The following is a 19,042-nucleotide window of genomic DNA, read 5'->3' as shown; positions in this document are numbered from 1 at the left end:
GCAGAGTCATATGTAATATGCGCAGTTTAGCTGCAGTTTACCTATTCCCCGAGAGCCCTTTTTCCGCCCGACTTTCAAACATAGATATATGTATAAGTGTCTACATGTAATACACGTACACATACGACACGGGGTGACGTACATCCAAACGACAATTTATCCTAGAACGACGCTAGATATTATTCATCTGAAAATCTCGGAGCTCTCCCCGACCTGACAAAGATCCAAGAGGGCCGACGGGTTGCTTTTCTTCGCGAGAGATGAGAGGAAAGGACGAAGACGGATTTCCGGCCAGTTGCTTGAGGGATTAAAATCTTTTTCCAAAAGACATCTCTAGTGGGAGTCTTTTAAACCGACGATGTTGATTTATTTCATACGTCCTGCAGTAATTCTAAACATTTTATAAAAGTGCTAATTAATGATTAATGTTTCCAATTGCATTTGGCCTTTCTTCAAAAGAAATTGAAGTGGTAAAAAGATTTTTCGCAAACTAGTTATCTAAAAGAAAAATAAACTTATGTAGTATATTTATTGAAATATGAATATTAAATTACTAGACTGTATTTTTCTATAGATTAGTAATAATAAAAGAAAAATGATAGAAAAATGGGATTTTTATATTAAATTTTATTTCATATTAAAAAGCTATAAATATAATATATTAAATAATTTAAATTCAAATAATATAATATCTAAAATATCTGATTACATTCAAATCATATAATGTTTATGTGAATTATTTAAATATCTCAAATTTCAATATTTAGAGAGTCGAATTTATAATATTATAAATTTGAATTCAAACTATAAAAATTGAATAAAAAGACTGATCAAAATATCAAGATTTATTAAAACTATATCTAATACAGATATACATACTATATATACATTTGTAAAAATTATTATTAAATTTGTAAAATTATTATTGTTTTATATTTCATGTTTTATAGTCATATAATAAAAATAAATAAAATATATATTGAATTTTAGAAAAATTAAGAAAAAGATTTAATTAAACATTTTTTATTTTAATAAAAAAAAATTCGATCTGCATGCACAAATTTTCAGTCTTTTTACAACCGTAATGACATTTTTCGATGTAAAGAACAGTCTTTCAAAGTTAATAGAAGAAGCAAGTCAAAAGAAAGAATCGTTAATAATTAAATAATAAATTCTAGTTACTTTAACAGTTAGTTCTTCATTCTATTTCTTATAGTAGATAGTTCGGATTCGAATTAATAAATTTATAGATTAGAATAGATTTGATTCCTATTAAGATCCAGGTCATTAGTTCGAATATCCGAACTTGAGTAATCGGATAATTCGATGAATTAATTATCTGGATATCCGAATATTAGCAAATCCGGAATGTATTTACGCATCCGTATACATATATATGTGTATCTGTATACATGTATATATCGATGCATGGAGCATATTTGTTATACATTGGAGAAAATGATAAAGATATATTGTATTTATCGTTACAACAATCTATATGGCAGTGGATAACGATAATGACCGAAATGACGAAACCTAAAATACAATTAGAGCCAAAGGTATTCCATTCCATCCGACTTCATAAAATTACAATAGTGCAGATGGTGGACTGATAGTATACCGCCTGTATTAATTAAAGACTGTGCACAAAATGGTAGCATTTGGTGAACTAATAAATTCTAAATGCATTAAGCTTCAGCTAGATCTAAATTGCGCCCGCGATTGCCTGTATTAAAGCGCTAATATTATTAAAGCTCCTATATTAAACTACTTCCCTTTCTGAATAATTTATTTATATATACATAGGTAAAGAAGAAATAAAGAAGGATAGGTAGGATAACAAGACATTAATTACCCGACCTTGACGTTCCATTATCTTTGACAGGCGGGGGTAAGTTCGTATTTTTTTATACAACCATGCGCAGTGGAAACACGCGATTTTCGAATTCCCGGTTGCGATAAGGGAGTAAAGTGCCAAGTGTCCGCGACACGTGGTGCAGGGCGACGCCGTGACAAGTGTAAATCACGATTCCGAGGAGAGCTCCGCGAGAGTTCAACTTGCCTCGCTTGCCAGTAGCTGCGAAATCGACAATGCGGGGCGATGGGTACCGTAGGGTGGATGGAACGAAGGAGGGAAGGAAGGAAGGAAGGAAGGAAGGAAGAAAAAAGAGAATGCGCGGCACACGTGTGGCCCATTCGTTCCGAATCCTCCCGCCGCCACCGGGTGTGAGCATCGCGCGGGGGAGTGCTGGGCGAGGCCGAAGAAGAGGAAAAAAAGGCGGAGGGTAGTCACGCTCCAGGGGCATTTTTCAGAAGCTGCTTGTCGGCCACCATATCCTACCCGGCCACCCCACATTCCTCCTCCCTTTCCTACACTCACGTCCACGAAAAAGTCGATAGTTGCGTAGACAGCATTCGTGGGGGGTGGTGAAGAGCGGGTGCCAAAACGAAGGACGGCGGAAGGAGCGAAAGGAAGGACCGCGGCTCTCGCGGGCTGTTGTCAGAAGTTACCATCGATTTTTCAAATTCCCCGTGGGTATCTAGGCGACTGACACAATCGGATTTTCTTCGTTCGCCGAGCGTCACCCGGGATATTTGTCAAGAGCCGGTGAGTCTGACCATACTCCGGATGCTTACTACTTGCGCGAAGAGACAAACCGCCTAACCCATTGAGAAAGTGCTTTCTCTTATTCATAAAACTTTAGTTCCATCATACATCTAAGATTGTATTTAATAAAAATTAAATTAATCAATTCAAATAATTGATTTTACGAAAACAAAATGTTCCTTTTTAATCTACTGTAATTTTTCATTTTTTTAAAATTTTTATAAAACTATTTACAGGTTATAACAAGAAGTAAAATTATTTTATAAATAAAACAATCAGCAATGAAATAATAATACATCTGAGGTTTCTTTGTTGGGTATTAAATGTAAACAGAACAATATCTGTTGACTTTGGTCGGTTTGATTCTGGACTACGTAGCGAGACGAAGTCTTTACTGGGCCGAGTGCGAAAACCGCGTTCATAAACGCGAAATCATTGTCGGCCGCGTGTTCGAAATTTCCGAAGTTCGAGCGTTACAGAGATACGTGTCAGAGCTATTGGGTTATTTCGCGGTAAAGCATGGCGACGCGAGACACTTGCCAAACGAGGCTATCGGCGTGGTAACGTAACCGACACTTGCATAAACAACCTGCCTGCTGCGGTACGATCGATTTCTCAAAGGCTTATCGACACGTAGAATAAATGGGATTTTCGTGTAATTCCCTCTACGACCGAAGTCATTCCCAAATTGTATTACCACTTCTGCCCGGAAAGTATTGGCACAACATGTCCATCCGCGTATGACTACAAGTTCTCGTGAGACACATAATTATTTACACGCGCATCTCTTCACTCTGCGTACACTAACGTTGTAACCCCTCTTGTAAACATAAAGCTCTTGTAACGTTTTAAGTTTAAAAAATTGAATAAATCTCAAAAATTAAATACATTCTTAAGTCGTACATTTTTTGCAAATTATAATTTTACTTATGCTATAATTGCTGAATAGAAAAAGAATATATAACACATGTGTAACAGAGATACTAGTAAATTATACATTTTAATAATTTAATTTTAAATACTATCGCGCGATATTTTACGTTCAATTCCGTATTTTCTTCTAATAGATATATTTTTACAGATTTTGCAAGATTATTTCTGTCTAAGGTGCAAATCCTACAATAATCAGCTTTGTCGATCAACAAGCTCATTGGGCAATGCCCGTTACTGAATACGTGTCAATCGATCTATGCCAGTCGGCACAAAATGCCGATCAGCGCACGTATACGGCTTTGCTGAGTACAGTCGATGGGCGACAAAAGAAGCCAAGCTGAATCGAGTATCAGAAGCCCAAACATCGATCAATCCTTCATACCAATCGTTACTAATTTTAATCTTTGCATATCAAAGAAATTTTTAAATTTATTCTCAAAAAAGAAAAAGAATGTATTTGGATCTAATAGATTGTCATTTAACGCCAGCCTTCGCTAAATCTATTAAATCCCGTTGCCGATTAACTTTGATTCTACGTCAAATGCTATAGCTTTGTTATAAACTTATACTTAAACTTATACTTAACTATATAGACATGCGACTTTATAGCATGCAGGAAGTATGCGAATTATACATTTAGATGTCTACGCTATGCCAGTCTGTACGCTGTAAGGTTTCTTCTACTTTAAAAATTTTCCGCACGGTTCAATGACCACATAGTATACGGGAGATATAGAAGCTACTCTATACTCGATTCTCCAACGTCAACACTAGGGTTGCCATTTCACGGAGGTTTAAAAATCCGGAGATCGTGGCACGAAGATGGTAGAGATAGGGAGAATCGTGTTTCCACTGAATTTTAAAAACGGATATAAAAAAGATCGTCATAATATTTTTTACAAACTACATGTGTAATCGTCAGACAAATTCATGATATCACAAATATTTAAAATAGACGAATGTTTACCATACGTTGCATTCAAGAGGAGCAATTTCTTTCTTGTGATGTTAACACGTGGTCTCTTTCTCTCTGTGGCTTACGAAATATTTCGCACGGAAGAATTAGCTTTAAGGCCGGTACTAAACTTCGCGTATATTATCCATTCATCATCGAGCAAACGTAAAATACTCCATCGCGTTAGTTCCCACAAATATCAAATGTGGCTCCATATATCATGGGTTAAAATATTATTTTATTTTTCTTTCAAAATATCAAGGCGTTATTAATCAAATGACGTCGTTTTATGTAAGAATAGCTTTCTGTATTAAAAAATAATTATCAGTTTAATACAAAATGAAAAAAAAGGATAAGAAAAGAAAGTGATATTGAGATGACAAATATTGAGATTAAAGTTCTATAGGACGCCTTATTTTCTTAAATTTCAATTGTTTCTAACAGTTTTCTTATTACTTTTCGATTTTGTACCCCAAAGATGACGCGGGAGACGAGGAGGAGGAACCGAAGTTTAACGATCTACCGTTTATAACGAGGTCCTTTCGAAACCCGTTCTCGCGAATCGGAATGCAACACTTCCCGAACCGTAAGCGGCCGGCTGCGGTTCGATAGCCGTGGGATCGATGGCCGAATAAACAGGCCGAGCGCGCGCGGCGCGCGATCGATCCGTCTCATCCTCATATCGATATCGAAGGCCGCGTAGCGCATTCGTTAGATTACACTCCGGAGCTGAAAGTCCGGTTTGACGTAACGAGGCGTGCGAGAGCACGGCGTGCCGTGCCGTGTTGTGCCGTGCCGTGCTATGCTGTGCCGTGCCGTGCCGTGCCGTGTCGTGCCGAGCTGAGCCGAGCGGAATGGAGCGAAGCTGAAAGCCAAAGCGCATGTCGATACCTCGAGCGGCAGCAGCCAATGGACTGGCTAAAATATTAAACGGGAGCAAAGACCCTGTTCTCGTACACCACGTAGCCGCGTTCAATTCCTGAGCCAGTCTCACTAACCCCCGTCGTGGCGGGGGATCGAAAGTGGAAAACAGACGGTCGTGGCCAGACTCGTCGCGCCGCGACAGTTCGGACCGGCGACTACTGGCGACATCCGTAAGCTCGGGCGCGAAAAGAAGAGGGACGGTGTGAGATCAGTCGGCACCGGTGAGTTTAATACGGAATGGAAATCGGAATTTATAAATGAAATATAGGCCGTAGTGAGACAATATTACCTTAAGAGATAATAAATGTTATTTTAAGTTTTAGTTTAGATTAATAAAAAGAGTCACTTTGATTAGCACCTTTTTGTCTCTTCATTTTCTTTCTTTTCTCTTTTTCTTTTTATAACGCAATATGTATAATAAAAAAAATTTTATATAATACATTCATATAATATACACATAATACAATTGTATTTTGTATAATATATTTCATGAAATTGTCCATGTCTGAATGTCAGATTAATTTCTTTTGATCAAATAATAAAAGGAAAAATAAACTCGGATTATTTATATTTATATATACAATCAGATTAGTCTTATTCCCAATTGTTTTATTTTTTTGCAATTTGAATTTATTATGGTTTATGTTATTAGTAGTTACATAATGACACATTTTGCATAAGCATAATGTTATGCAATAAATATATGTAGAGCAAGCACATATGATTGTCTTGAGATAATGAACGTTAAAGTTTGGTAGATTGCAATCATGCTAAATTGTCTTTTCTTATTTCCAAGTTGGATAATAGTGTTAAACTTCAATGGTCATTGTCTCAAGACAATGGTATTGTGCTCACAGTAACTCTTATTGTTGCATAACATATATTGCCCATATATTCGAATAACTTTTCGAATTCAAATAATATTTAATAGATTTTATAAAAAATGAGTTGATTAAAAACACGATGATCTTTTTTATTATAAGTAACAATAAATTCCGACTATTTCTATTACTAACTGTATTACTATATCACTAAAATATAATCATAGAACGAATTCGTTCGATTAAATAGAACTTCGAGTAACTGTGAATTTGGTATTTCTGAACAGAAAATGGTTCAAGTTAATCGATATTTAATTGACAACTATTCTGACATAGATCGTAACGTATCGATGTTTGATTCTCGCACACACATTATCGACAGAATAATTGAATAAATACATTTATATATAATTATAGATATAAATAGCATATGGAGATAAAAAAGTACGTCCGCTACATTTTGTATAATCAACTTTAATCTTCTTTCATGAATACGATCTAAAATAACATGGTCTAAAATGGTTGAATATCGACGCATGGACAAGCAATGTAAGCGACGTTATGGCATTTACTTTTTACAAAACGCACCAGTACTCGTCGTTCACATATGGTCGACCGCAAAAAAGGTCGCTGCATTTTTTTTTTCGGCGAATTTCGGCACGTACTACACTTTCAGTATCCCGCATCGCCGCCTATTTCAATGCAAAAATTTCGTCGAAAAAACTGTGCGTTTATATGTGATACACAGTCCATTTAATAGGTCATGATTTATGCTGTTTTACATGTGATCATACGAAAATGATACGCGTGTTTGAACAAGGATGCGATACTTCGATGACAAAACCATTGTTTGCAATCGTTTTTTTTTTGCTACGCGTGAAAATATTTTCAGAATGCTTTATCGATTGTAATTTCACTAACTTTTATATTAATTTATATTCACAGTAGCGACTTTATAACTTACATATCCTTCGTATCCATAAATACAGCAAATGGACTTAATACATTTAATATAATTTTGAGACTTTATCGAATCACACACAAGATCATTAATGCTTACAATTAAATGCTTACGATTAATGGGGGATACATGGGGAATATGTGTATGATTGCTTCACCGCATGCCGCAAGACTCATACTACTTGTTTAAAATGTGTCATTTGACAATAATCATTACGTTTATATCAATTATACGTTGTTAATGAAAACAGCATTAATTATAAAATTTCATTGGATTTTACATACGTTTATTCTCTTTTTCTGTATTTTGCTACTTTGACGTTTCCACATTGATAGGGCGATGGTATATTTTTGGTGATCTGCTACGACGCCACTCGGACTGTTCCCGAAAGAGATATTACTATTAGTACGAAATTATATATAATGTTTGTATAATAGATATATTATTAGCGTTAGTAATCGGACGTAGTTACTATCAACAAATTTTCATGTCATTACGATATTCAATTAATGCAAAATACATTGTTATTATAATGTCAATAATTTTATTAATAATAATAATAATTTTATTAGAGAGCAAATGAATTAATTTATATAGTATGACGCACGTATATCAGGAGAAAGATTCGTATATCGATTTAAAAGAAACGAGGATAAAGCGGAAAGTTCCTAAATTATCGCAATTTCGAAAGTTCCGACGATCATTGCCATCGAACGGAATATCTTTTGCCAATAAAAATGATCTTAATTCTCTAATGGGAGTGTGACATTTATAGCCCGTAATTTTCGTACGATACCGTTTTTCGCTTCGTTAGGCTGATACCTTTAATGATTCTAATTCCGAGATTTGTGTTCGACGTTCAATATTAATTTCATTGTGTCGGCAAGAAGTAGAAATATAGCGCGCTTAATTAAAGACAAAGCGTCGAAATATCCGCGTTCGGAATGGATTAACAATGAATAAAAATATCCCATCGATATAAACTCGGACAGCCATAGAAAGGTCTGAGGTGGGGTCGAATCTAATTTTATGTCTGCCAATCGAGCGCCGAGGCTACCTGCCGGATATACCGAGACTGATCTAATCGACGCAACGACCGAAAATCGTAGATGATGCATACGTTTATACGACCTCTGGTAATTCAGAGTTTATAGGTCATCCCGCGTGTAATGGGAAAGAGCTGTTTCTTTCTATCGCGCAACAACATCCCGCGTGTGTACGCGGAAAATCGCATAAATGCGTTTTATTACATTATTCCATTCTTCGACAGTAGCGAAATTTTAATTAAAAGCGAGCTTGCGATCAGCATAGTTTATCAGTAACCCTTTGTACGAACTCGCGCGAGTTTCATCGCATTCATCTCCGCAACCTGCGAGTTATTAAATTATTTAAGATCAATGATCGCGTGTAAATTCCGAATAGGAGCGTGAATGGGCCATAGTTCGATGATTTTTATCTATGGTGTTGAATTGAAGCACGACAAAGGATGTACGCGTGGATAGCGTTCAAGTTTGCAGCGGGCTTTTTTATTTACTAGTAACGATCCCATACCATACATACGCACAAAAACTTACACACACACACACACACACACACACACACACACACACACACACACACACACACACACACACACACACACACACAAACACATCACGCGAGTCCCATTTATCACAACAAATAATTTACCTCTGGCTTCAATAGCTTCTCGATGCACGACATTTTGCTGTTCATTATTTCCAGCTCTAGCTGTTCTTTGCGCAACTGTTACAATAAAATTCAGAAATTCAGCCATTAAAATATTTAATTAGTGAAAGTGTAATCGAACAGATCGTCAACGTTTACCATTTTCTTTATTTTCTCTTGGAACACCCCCATCCGCTGTAGCTGGAGATGGAAATTATTAGAGAGCATAATGCAAAACGTTAATTGTGTGTTTAAGATTTTTGATATTTAATAATAAACTTACGTGCTTGTGAATACACTTGTACGGAGGTATGATGCTAACGACGCTTTCCATTCGCGGTAACTTCTACAAATTATTGGCAGTCAACGTTAGCGCTTTCAAAGTGCGGTTCAATATCGTTCCAGTCTCGATCAAACTTCAATCTGGCTTTGATTGCCGAGACTGCCCAACTTACCTTCTCCGCCTTCTCCAACAATTCACGGAAAAGTATATCGTTCATCGTCACCGTATTTAAACTCTATCCATGAAAATAAAGATTTGAATATTTAAAGCAATTAACGATAGTATATTAATATACTAAATTAAATTTTTATTATTAAATTAACTTTAAAATTTTTTTATATTTCGTATTGATTTTCCATCACTATTTAATCTTGTTACGAATAGTTACGAAATTATGCTTTATAATCTGTTTTGTTTTTTAATTTCTGAAATAAACCTCTTCCCGCGCCGAAGTAAAAATAGCAGATTGAAAATCGATAAAAACTTTTATGCTTATAAATCTATTTGAAATTGCAGCTTTCTGAACGCTGTCACTTCGATAAAAATTAAAACAAAACGCTATTGTGTTGAAAATAGTTGAAAATCCCTTTCTTTGAAACCGCGAAGATACATGGTATACTTTTTTGCGTGTAGAATTATATTTGATACAATATGGCACGTGCGCAAACGCATCAGTATTCAAGCGATTGCCTCACAAAGTTGTTTACATTTTCTTTAAGCCGGCAAGAGAGTTCGGCGCTGGTAAGGTTTTCGAAAGATACGTGACTCGTTTTCTTTCGTGCGTTTACATATATATAAAACGATGAGCATTATCTATTTAAATTGCGACCACGATATGACAGAAAATGTATCAGTAATTCCGCGACTTCGATCGTTTATTGTCCCCTTGATTAATTACACGTTGAAATAATATTATTACGTTGGATTTAAAGCAAATAATTAATTATAGAATCGTGTACTCGTATTGTCATGGCGTTTTAATTATTGTATCGAATCATATGATATCATATGCAAATTAATTGCCAGAATAATAAGCTCACTTGAATTTTCTCTTCCCGAACGAGTCATTGTATCTAGAAGCTTTTACATTTGCTACCGTGAACAAAATTAATTAACAGATAAGTTTTTTAGATGTGGCTAATACAATCTAATTCCTTCTGTTAATTATCGCGGGTAGATTTTAACAAAATAAAATTAATTATATATATATATATATATATATTAAAAAAGTGAAACTTTTCTACATTATTTTACATTATTCCTGTAAAATTGCTCTTGTTAAACTCACTGCTATGGAACAGACAGTCATAATCATTATGAAGACGAACGTAACAAAAGTCACCGGTCCGTAATAAGCACTTAAGTTGAAGAAACGTCTAAGATTGTAATCGGCGATGAGAAATCGGTATATCTGAAACGAAGCGTGGTTCGTGAAAACTTGAAGTCCTTGAGGCAACTGAAGTAACCCAAATCGATCCGCATTTCTGACCAACGAATTCAAACCGTATCCGGACACACGATAGTACTTGTAGAGCCTACTGTCATCCATGATGGGGAAGGCGATAACTACCGAATAATTTGTCGAGATCGCACGATATCACGCCGATGCTCGGGGATAATCGGGGGAATGGTGGTCATTCAAATAAATATTTGACAGGAGACGTCGGCCTTCCATTGGTAAGCATTGCGATCGATCGATAAACAAATGACGATAAATAGGCGAATTACTTTGACATTGGTCAAACATTCAGACAGTCTTTTATAATAAGAATTATAACGATATCGAACAATAATCACAATTCTCATTTAAATGCCATTATCGATTGTAGTCACGAATAGATAAAAATTTTAAGAAAATCGAAATTAATTTTTAAAAAATTCCTGTATAAATGTGATTTATCTCAGTGAAAAGGAGAAAAAAGGAACATTTCATAATTTATTTTACCTAAACTAAAATATTAACGAAGTCGAACTGAATTCAATTTTTAGTGCAAGACAATATTGCTTAGCGACAACTGTAATAAACAAGCAACTAATTTTAAATTTTAAATTTTAAAAATTAATTTTTAATACAGGCTAATATCATAATCCGTTTCTTAAATTTAATTTATAATCCGTTTCTTATATTTAAGACCTTCTTGAATACAGATTTAAAACGTTATAAATTAATGATAGAACCAAAGATAGTATTAGCATCTTAAGATATTATTTAAGACGATCTTGAAATAACAATTGACTATGAACATCGGTCTAAGAAATTCTCACTTCATTATTAATTTAGATAATATTTTTTTTTTTTTATGAAAAAGAAAACTGAAAAATTTTAGACTTCTATATTTTATGTAAATTATCATTTGTGGAATATACCAAGCATCAATCAAATTAATTTGACGCCCTTTAGTATAATTAATTTTCATACTCATTCATCCCTGGGTAATATCACTTTACTTTCTTGCATTTCTCCCTGTCTCTTCAGTATTTACACGAGAGCTACCCTTCGCATTTTTGAAGTTTGAGCATAGTTCGTGTCAGTCGCGTTCGTTACGTGTCATTAGGATCCTCGTGAAAGGTTTGTTTAGTTTTGCGTGCGCCACCAATATTCTTCCTGCGCCGAAGTTTCCTGACGTAATTTATAACCTGCGGCATTTGCCTATGTATACATAACATGGAATGCATTATTGAGTTGTAAAAGCGCGGTGTTAGATGAAGAAGTATTATTCATTCAACTTTCTATCGCTTTGATTATGTCAAAATTGAATTTATGCGAAACTATTTGAAACTATATAAAGTAGTAAGTAAATATATCATGTCCGTATAACTGATGAAAATTAATATTGTGAATATATATATATATATATATATATATATATATATATATATATATATATATAGAAGTTAAGATATAATTAAATTTGAGATTAAAGCAGAAAGGTAAATTTTGTCGCGATAACGTTCTTAATAAATATATTAAATGAATCAAATAAAGATGATACATTTTTGATCATAATAAGATTCAAGATAAAAAGATCTCAATTGTATATAAAATTGTATATAAAATTAATTGTATCTATAGCACAGATATAAATGCAGATGACAAAAATAATTCTAAATAGTATCCAAACTATTATAAGAATATATACTATAAATAATAAAACAATCATAGCAAATTTATAGAATTTATAACAAAAATAATGCGTTTCGATCGTTTCTCTACATAAATAATTTCTGCACATATATATTAATTATTGCTATTATATTTATCAAAAAATTATAATTTTATCGTAAATTTAAGTGAATTTTTATATGAAAAGATTCATATTTTTATATTCAAGATGTACAATATATTTAAGAAAATAAATGAATTGTAGAAATTGACATGAGTCTATTTTCCTGTATGTCGCTTAATCGCCATATTTTACTCAAGATAAATGAAAAGACATTTTTGCATGCATAAAGTACTGCCATTTTCAATCAAAATTTCGCATTCTCATCCTATAGAGTTCTCTTGACTGCTATGGATGTCAAAAGAAAGGGAAAGAAGAGAATGGAAAATATGTGAAAAAATATATAATTAAAATCCAGCGTCGTGAATGAGATGCATCTCAAGTGAAAGCAGGGAAATCAGGAGGAAACGAGAAAATTGTCCAAGGTAGACGATAGTAGATAGAATAGGACGGTTGAAGGATTAAAGAAAGACAAGTACACGAAAAATAAAGAAAGACTATTGGAAAAAGAAAGAGAGTGCGAACGGTGAGAGATTAAAAAAAATGTGTGGCAGGCGATCATGCGCTTGCCAAAAAACACAAATTGTTAGAAGAATTATGTTAGAAGAAACAATAACAAACTAAAAGAGTTAAAAAACGCTCAACTATGAAACTCATGCAGACAAAAGGTAGATTAAAATAAAATATGTTCTCCAGTTTAATAATGCTATACGTGCTCGATATTAAATCATTACACGAAAGTTATTAAAAAAATTTTTCTAAAAAAAAAATAATTTCTCTAAAAGAATTAAAATTTTTAAAAAATTAAAAACATTTTTAATTAAGTATTACACATTTTTTTCATAAAATATAACAAGTTGTACGTGATACAAAGATTATACACATAAAGATACAAAGACTATGCACATTAAAGATACATATGCATCTTTATAAAGGTTACATTTTATAAATTATACATAAAAGTATCGTTTTTTTAAAAACGAGCAGACGATAAAACATGAAAACTTTATCGGAACGTGATAGTAGCTGACAAATAGTAATTCACATTTCATATCTTTATTAGAAATAAAGAAATTACATTTTTTTGCAATGTGCTAAAAACAATTATGAGATAATTCTTTGAAGTAAAATGTTAGGAAGTATCATATTTTCATGAAATAAATCCTTTTTAAAAGTTTTCCAAAGTATGAATAAAATTTTTTATATCGCGCAGCGTATTTAATTTCGCTTTCAAATGAAAGTAATTTTTTAATAAAGAAATATTGAATAAGGATTCTATTCGACAAGCTAAAGACACAAATGATCACTCGGAGCTTAACCTTGATAGACGTAATTCGGTCTGGCTTGGTGAGTCTTGATTCTATCACGAGCCTGATCCCGAAGCCTACGATGTCTTCACCAGATTGTTCGATCCCATGATCGAGGAGTATCACACTGGTTTTAGGATCGACCAGGTTCATTCCGACCTAGATTGGAGCGAATCAGAAAAACCAGATAATCTTTATCCCAGAGGGAAAGCATGTAGTCTCGATGCGGATTCGTTGCGTAAGGTCGATCAAGAGTTATCCGTTCAATCCCTTGCCATAAGCGAGATTCAGTACGCGAATTAAAACGGAAAGCAAGTGGAAGACAGTGGTAGTATTTATGAGCACAGCTTTAAATAGATAGATCTTCGATTGTTTCTCAGTTACGTGAGTCTATAATGATTTACCTTTTAAAGATTTGTAATTATTAAGAGAAAATATTTGATAGAAATTTCAAGTCTTTCCGTTCCATAAGAACTTGTAAGTAAAATTTCTGCTCTTGTCTGTTCTATCCATTAAACCGATACAAAACTGAACAAAGCAGTGGTCGTCGCACTTGGGGCTTTTGAAGCATTAAATCCGCCATTGGTGGAAAACGCGCACGATTTGTCCAAGAAAATGATTTCTGCAATTAGTTTTGTATCGCTTAGTGGCATGGCGAAAGAGAATTAAGGCTACTGTAAGAGTGAAGCTACAAGATCGCTTTTATAATACGATTATCCTGTACCTCTAGGTACAGGAGGAAGCTTTAACCTCGTTAAAGGACGAGTTCAAAGAGACCTATTACACGCTCGGAGCATTAGACAAACAGATCCGGCAACAATTACCGAATGATCATTTCCCGTTCAACCAGGACGACAGGCTTCTAAAAGCAGCAGACGCAAAATTTTGGCCAATAAGGGGTAAGCTCGCCAAATGCAATAATGTACAACTGATATTAATAGCGTTATATTTTCTTCTTCGCTTACACTCGAAATTAGTTTCGACGTGGGCACGATTTAGCTCTAAATTAGATCGTATAAATAAACTAAAATTACCTAACGCTTTACATCTTATTTACAATCGGACGGTATTTCGAATGTATTCCATTTACGTTAACCGTATGCTAAGAGCCAACTTCGACGACCAACATTATACTTCGGGGTCAAACTTCGATCCGACCGTAGTTGCTTTCGTTAAAACATTCAATTACAATGTCTTAAGTTCCTTCAGCCTACTCGAAAACATTAATCCTCGGTAAGCCGTACACCCCAAATCGAGGATTTATGTTGAAACGAAGATTAAAGCAAAACTTTACCAAGATTAAAGCAAGTTCTATACAGGAATAAGCAAAACGATTACGCGTATACGCGCGCGCGTGTATCGGCAAACGTTCCCGACCTGCAAACCGCAGTATGCATTTTTAAACAGCTTCGTAATAAAGATTTTTATACCCCACGTCTTATTACTTGTTATACCTTACTTTAAATAATCATTTAAGTTATAAATCCTCCAAGATATCCATGTAAACAATGTGTTCTTTACAATATAATGTCTTCTATATACATTACATAATACGAGAGCAGCGAGTAGCTGATTAAATAAATTTGCATTAATGATTTTCGTCACGATGAGGTCTCGAATCCCTTCGCCCCTAGGATTAGGGAGTTAAAAGGGTTAGAGGGTATTACGGAGCTTAGCGTAACGCTTAGAAGGGTGTGGCGTGCAGTGCTTTGAGAGTTTTCGGAGAGAACCGAATGTTTCGTTCAATTCTTTTTACTTTCTTTTTTTTTTTCACGGACAATTCCAAATTACGCGCGTTTGCAAAATGCATACGATGTGTCCTGAATTATTAATCCGTTATTGTGAAAAACGGGACGCACGAAAGAGTTTTTGGCTTTTTTCCAATCGGTTTCTTTTTTTCTTTTTTTGTTGTCATCATTTGGCAAACGGATTTTTAAAATAAACGCAATGAAATAATTCAAGATATCTTTAAAAGGTTTCAAATAGAAGATAAAACGGATTACCCCTCGTCAATTAAAAAAAAAACGTTTCGCTTTTTAACCTGCTAAACAAAGGGTCTCGGCGCGCCCTTTTCCCACGTTTATGCAGGGCGCATCTGCAGTTATGCTTAATTAACAGCATCACGACTCTGTTGGGCTTTCCCCTTTCCCTCCCTCTCATTCGACATTGTCACTAATATTAATTAAATGTGCGATGTATGGAAATATGATTCGCCATAGGACAAATTTAATTGCGTACTTTGTTTCGTTTAGCCATTGCATATCTCGTTGCGTTTCTTTTTCCATTTTTTTTTTTCATGTTGCATGCACTCGACGGAGATTACCACGCTGCTTGCTTGTTACTCACGAATAATCAGAATCGTAGCCGGATCTATTTTTCCTTTTAATAAAGAGATTCGCTCGACCGGTCGAATCAATACCGGACTAGCCTTTGAATTGCACTAATAGATTAAAGTGCACCCCGTTTCTCGGCTTATGCTGATTCGAATATTAAACTTTTGTATCATGCTTTTTGTGAGTTAGTTTATCGGTAATTTAATTTAAAAAGTTATTCCGAATTGATTGTGGCCTTAAGCATCATTTAATTCCGTTACTAATCAACGTTTAATTGAATTTTCACGGTATTCGCAGTTTATTAATAGAACTACGAAATACAAATTTCGAGACTTAAGTGAGATCTCGAGTAAAATATAAGCAAGATGTAAGCGAGATTAAAGCAAGTTTATCCTTAAGAAACACACTCGCGCGATACTTCGAGATAAAGTTCATGCCACGTTTCGAGCACTTAACGTGATTATAAACGCATACGAAGAAATCATTTGAATTAAAATGTAAGCGAGCGAGAAAACTTTCTAACTTCCCGAACACGTGTCGCAACGTAATGTCTCTCGACCGAAAACACAACGGTTTCGCTTAAAGATTAAACGGAATTGCGACTTCCTCGCGATCTATTCGTTATTTCTTCCGTACTACAAAGAACTCGGTGCAATATTTATATAACGAGTTACATATATACACATACAATAACAACGAAAATCGTCTACAACAACACTTAAGACAAGGCAGGATGTAATAGAAGACCTTTCGCGATTAAAGAGGAGAACGGCTTTCCGGTTGAAAGTTCAAGGTATATAAAACTACCGCACTTGTATAATGCTGTTCTTTCCTCCAGGTACGGAGATATTTTTTAACAAGGAGAAAACTTTTCTTGTCTGGCGCAACGAGCCGGATCACATGCGTCTGATATCGATGGAACGAGGCGGGAACCTCGCGGCGGTGTACGAGGAGGGCTCGTTAAAGCGGTCCAAGAAATCGAAAAGAAATTGGAATTCCTGCGGCACCGGAGACCCGGCTTCCTTCACATTCTGCCCTACGAATCTTGCTTGGCACGACCATCCGAGCCTCCGTGCACGTTCGCCTGCCGAAATTGAGCGCGGATTATCAACGGTTCGAAAAGATCGCGACCATGCACGGTCTTCAGGTAAGAATGTCTGATAGCCGATATTATATGGATGGGGTTTAATCAGTTGGTCAGACGAATGAATATTACAGTTATCCGGATATACAGAAGTATATTGGGGTGCTACGTTTCACGAAACTTAATTTTTCCAAATATTACATTTTTTATTTTAAATACGTATATATACGTTTGTATATTTATTTGTACGATCTTATTCATTGATACGCTTTCAATTTTTTTAAAATTTCCGATAAAATCATGATATTGTATCCCCATATTAATTAATAAAATCATTATTTATAATTAAAAAAACTAATGTTTGATTTTAATGAAATTAAATAAAAAATTACGTTTATTTATAAATTGTTAAATTATTAATCAGATTACGTGATTTCTATTTTACGGACCAAATGTTTAAAATGCTCGGTTACTTTGCTGACGTAGTGTTTTCATTTTCAATGAGATTTAATTATTTCAAATTTGCATATTATAAATTACATTTAACCATGCTTTAATACTCATGAAAATCTACTATCATCAGATTTTTCTTTATTGGACATGGAGGAATTTCATTAAACAGTATTACCTGGATTAAAAAACAATTTTTACAGAATAAAATGATATATAATAAGTAAAATTTAATGAATATGGACATAAAAGATAAATACATAAAAGATAAATTTTCGTATATAAATATGTAAAATATCAAACATATTAAAGTTGTAAAAATAAATAAAAATTTCATAAATATATATAAATATATATAAATATATATATATATATATATATATATATATATATGTAAACATTTTATAAATATTAAATATACTAGTACATACAATTCGAATATAATAATATAAAAAAAACATTAGCTTGAATAGAAGATATAAAATAATGAATTTTGCACGTGAATTGTATTTGCAAACTAAGAAAATTACTTAAAGAAGATTATTTTGTAAAAATTAGTAAAACTTCACGACGCAAAATATCAAATAAGCTTAATATAAAATATAAAATAAGTTTAAAAGGGTATTATCTTTATTTCTTTCATTCGAAATCAGTATGATTTATAAATTTAAATGAGAGATTATTATTTTTAAATGTTCAGGATATCAAAAATGTGTCTCATTTAATAAATTCAATAATTTTAAATATCAAATTAATTATGAAAAAAGATTGATTATGTAATTATACATAGCTAACTATTTCTTAAGCTTGCATTACATCTCAATGATTAAATTACTTTATTTCAGATCTAAATAAACAACATTAATTTTCAGGTAATAATATTTGATTACGTATGGGAAATCATGAAAATAATATGATATGAATTGCAACAAAATGCATAAAAATATAGTAAAAATAACACGTTGATGTAAAATTTATAATTAAAATTCAGTATTCATCGTTTCGCGAGATCCCTCGACGTCCATCGATGCATCTTTTGCTGCAATAGTAACTAAAAGTGATACAGATACTGTCCTGTGTCGTGCCCCTCGTTGATTGCACTTCACATAATTTACTCGCGATGCGAAATTGCAAATTTAGTTTTTTAATAATTAATAAATATTTATTATAGAACGAAATTTGCAAAGGTAATTATTATAAAAAGTTTTATAAATACTCACTGTACTACTGTACTTTTTGCTTTACTTTTTGCATTATTTTATATACAATACACTTGCGATACAAAATCTAGAATTTATGAATTCATTCATTTTAAAAATTCATTCATTTTAAAAATATTATGATATATTTACAACATAGATTGTAAACAAAGTTCACAAACTTTTTTAATAATAACCTGTTGCAAAATATTTCTAAATTAAAGTTGAAGCATATAGAAATGGCAAATAATTTGTAAATAAAGTTATCGCGAAG

At 33.6% G+C, this 19,042-nt stretch overlaps 1 protein-coding gene and 1 long non-coding RNA gene across 2 annotated transcripts; one reads left to right on the top strand and one right to left on the bottom strand.

Moving 5' to 3' along the window:
* Window positions 1–953: 953 nt before the first annotated feature.
* Window positions 954–17,716, top strand: LOC105432631 (uncharacterized). Its single transcript, XR_016137903.1, has 3 exons — window positions 954–5,641; window positions 14,433–14,601; window positions 16,874–17,716. It is a non-coding gene; the product is annotated as an uncharacterized LOC105432631 (long non-coding RNA).
* Window positions 6,025–10,735, bottom strand: LOC105432630 (uncharacterized). Its single transcript, XM_089070568.1, has 7 exons — window positions 10,661–10,735; window positions 10,460–10,582; window positions 9,344–9,406; window positions 9,172–9,234; window positions 9,048–9,089; window positions 8,892–8,966; window positions 6,025–7,580 (listed from the first exon to the last, which is right to left on the bottom strand). The coding sequence occupies exons 1-7, from the start codon at window positions 10,718–10,720 to the stop codon at window positions 7,512–7,514; spliced, it is 495 nt and encodes a 164-aa protein (XP_088926694.1). The 5' UTR covers window positions 10,721–10,735; the 3' UTR covers window positions 6,025–7,511.
* Window positions 17,717–19,042: the final 1,326 nt, after the last annotated feature.

Source organism: Pogonomyrmex barbatus, unplaced genomic scaffold (assembly GCF_055798465.1).
Source record: "Pogonomyrmex barbatus isolate J1 unplaced genomic scaffold, ASM5579846v1 scaffold10, whole genome shotgun sequence".
NCBI lineage: Eukaryota > Metazoa > Arthropoda > Insecta > Hymenoptera > Formicidae > Pogonomyrmex > Pogonomyrmex barbatus.
Note: the sequence above shows the minus strand (reverse complement) of the source record. Positions and strands in the feature narration are given on the sequence as shown.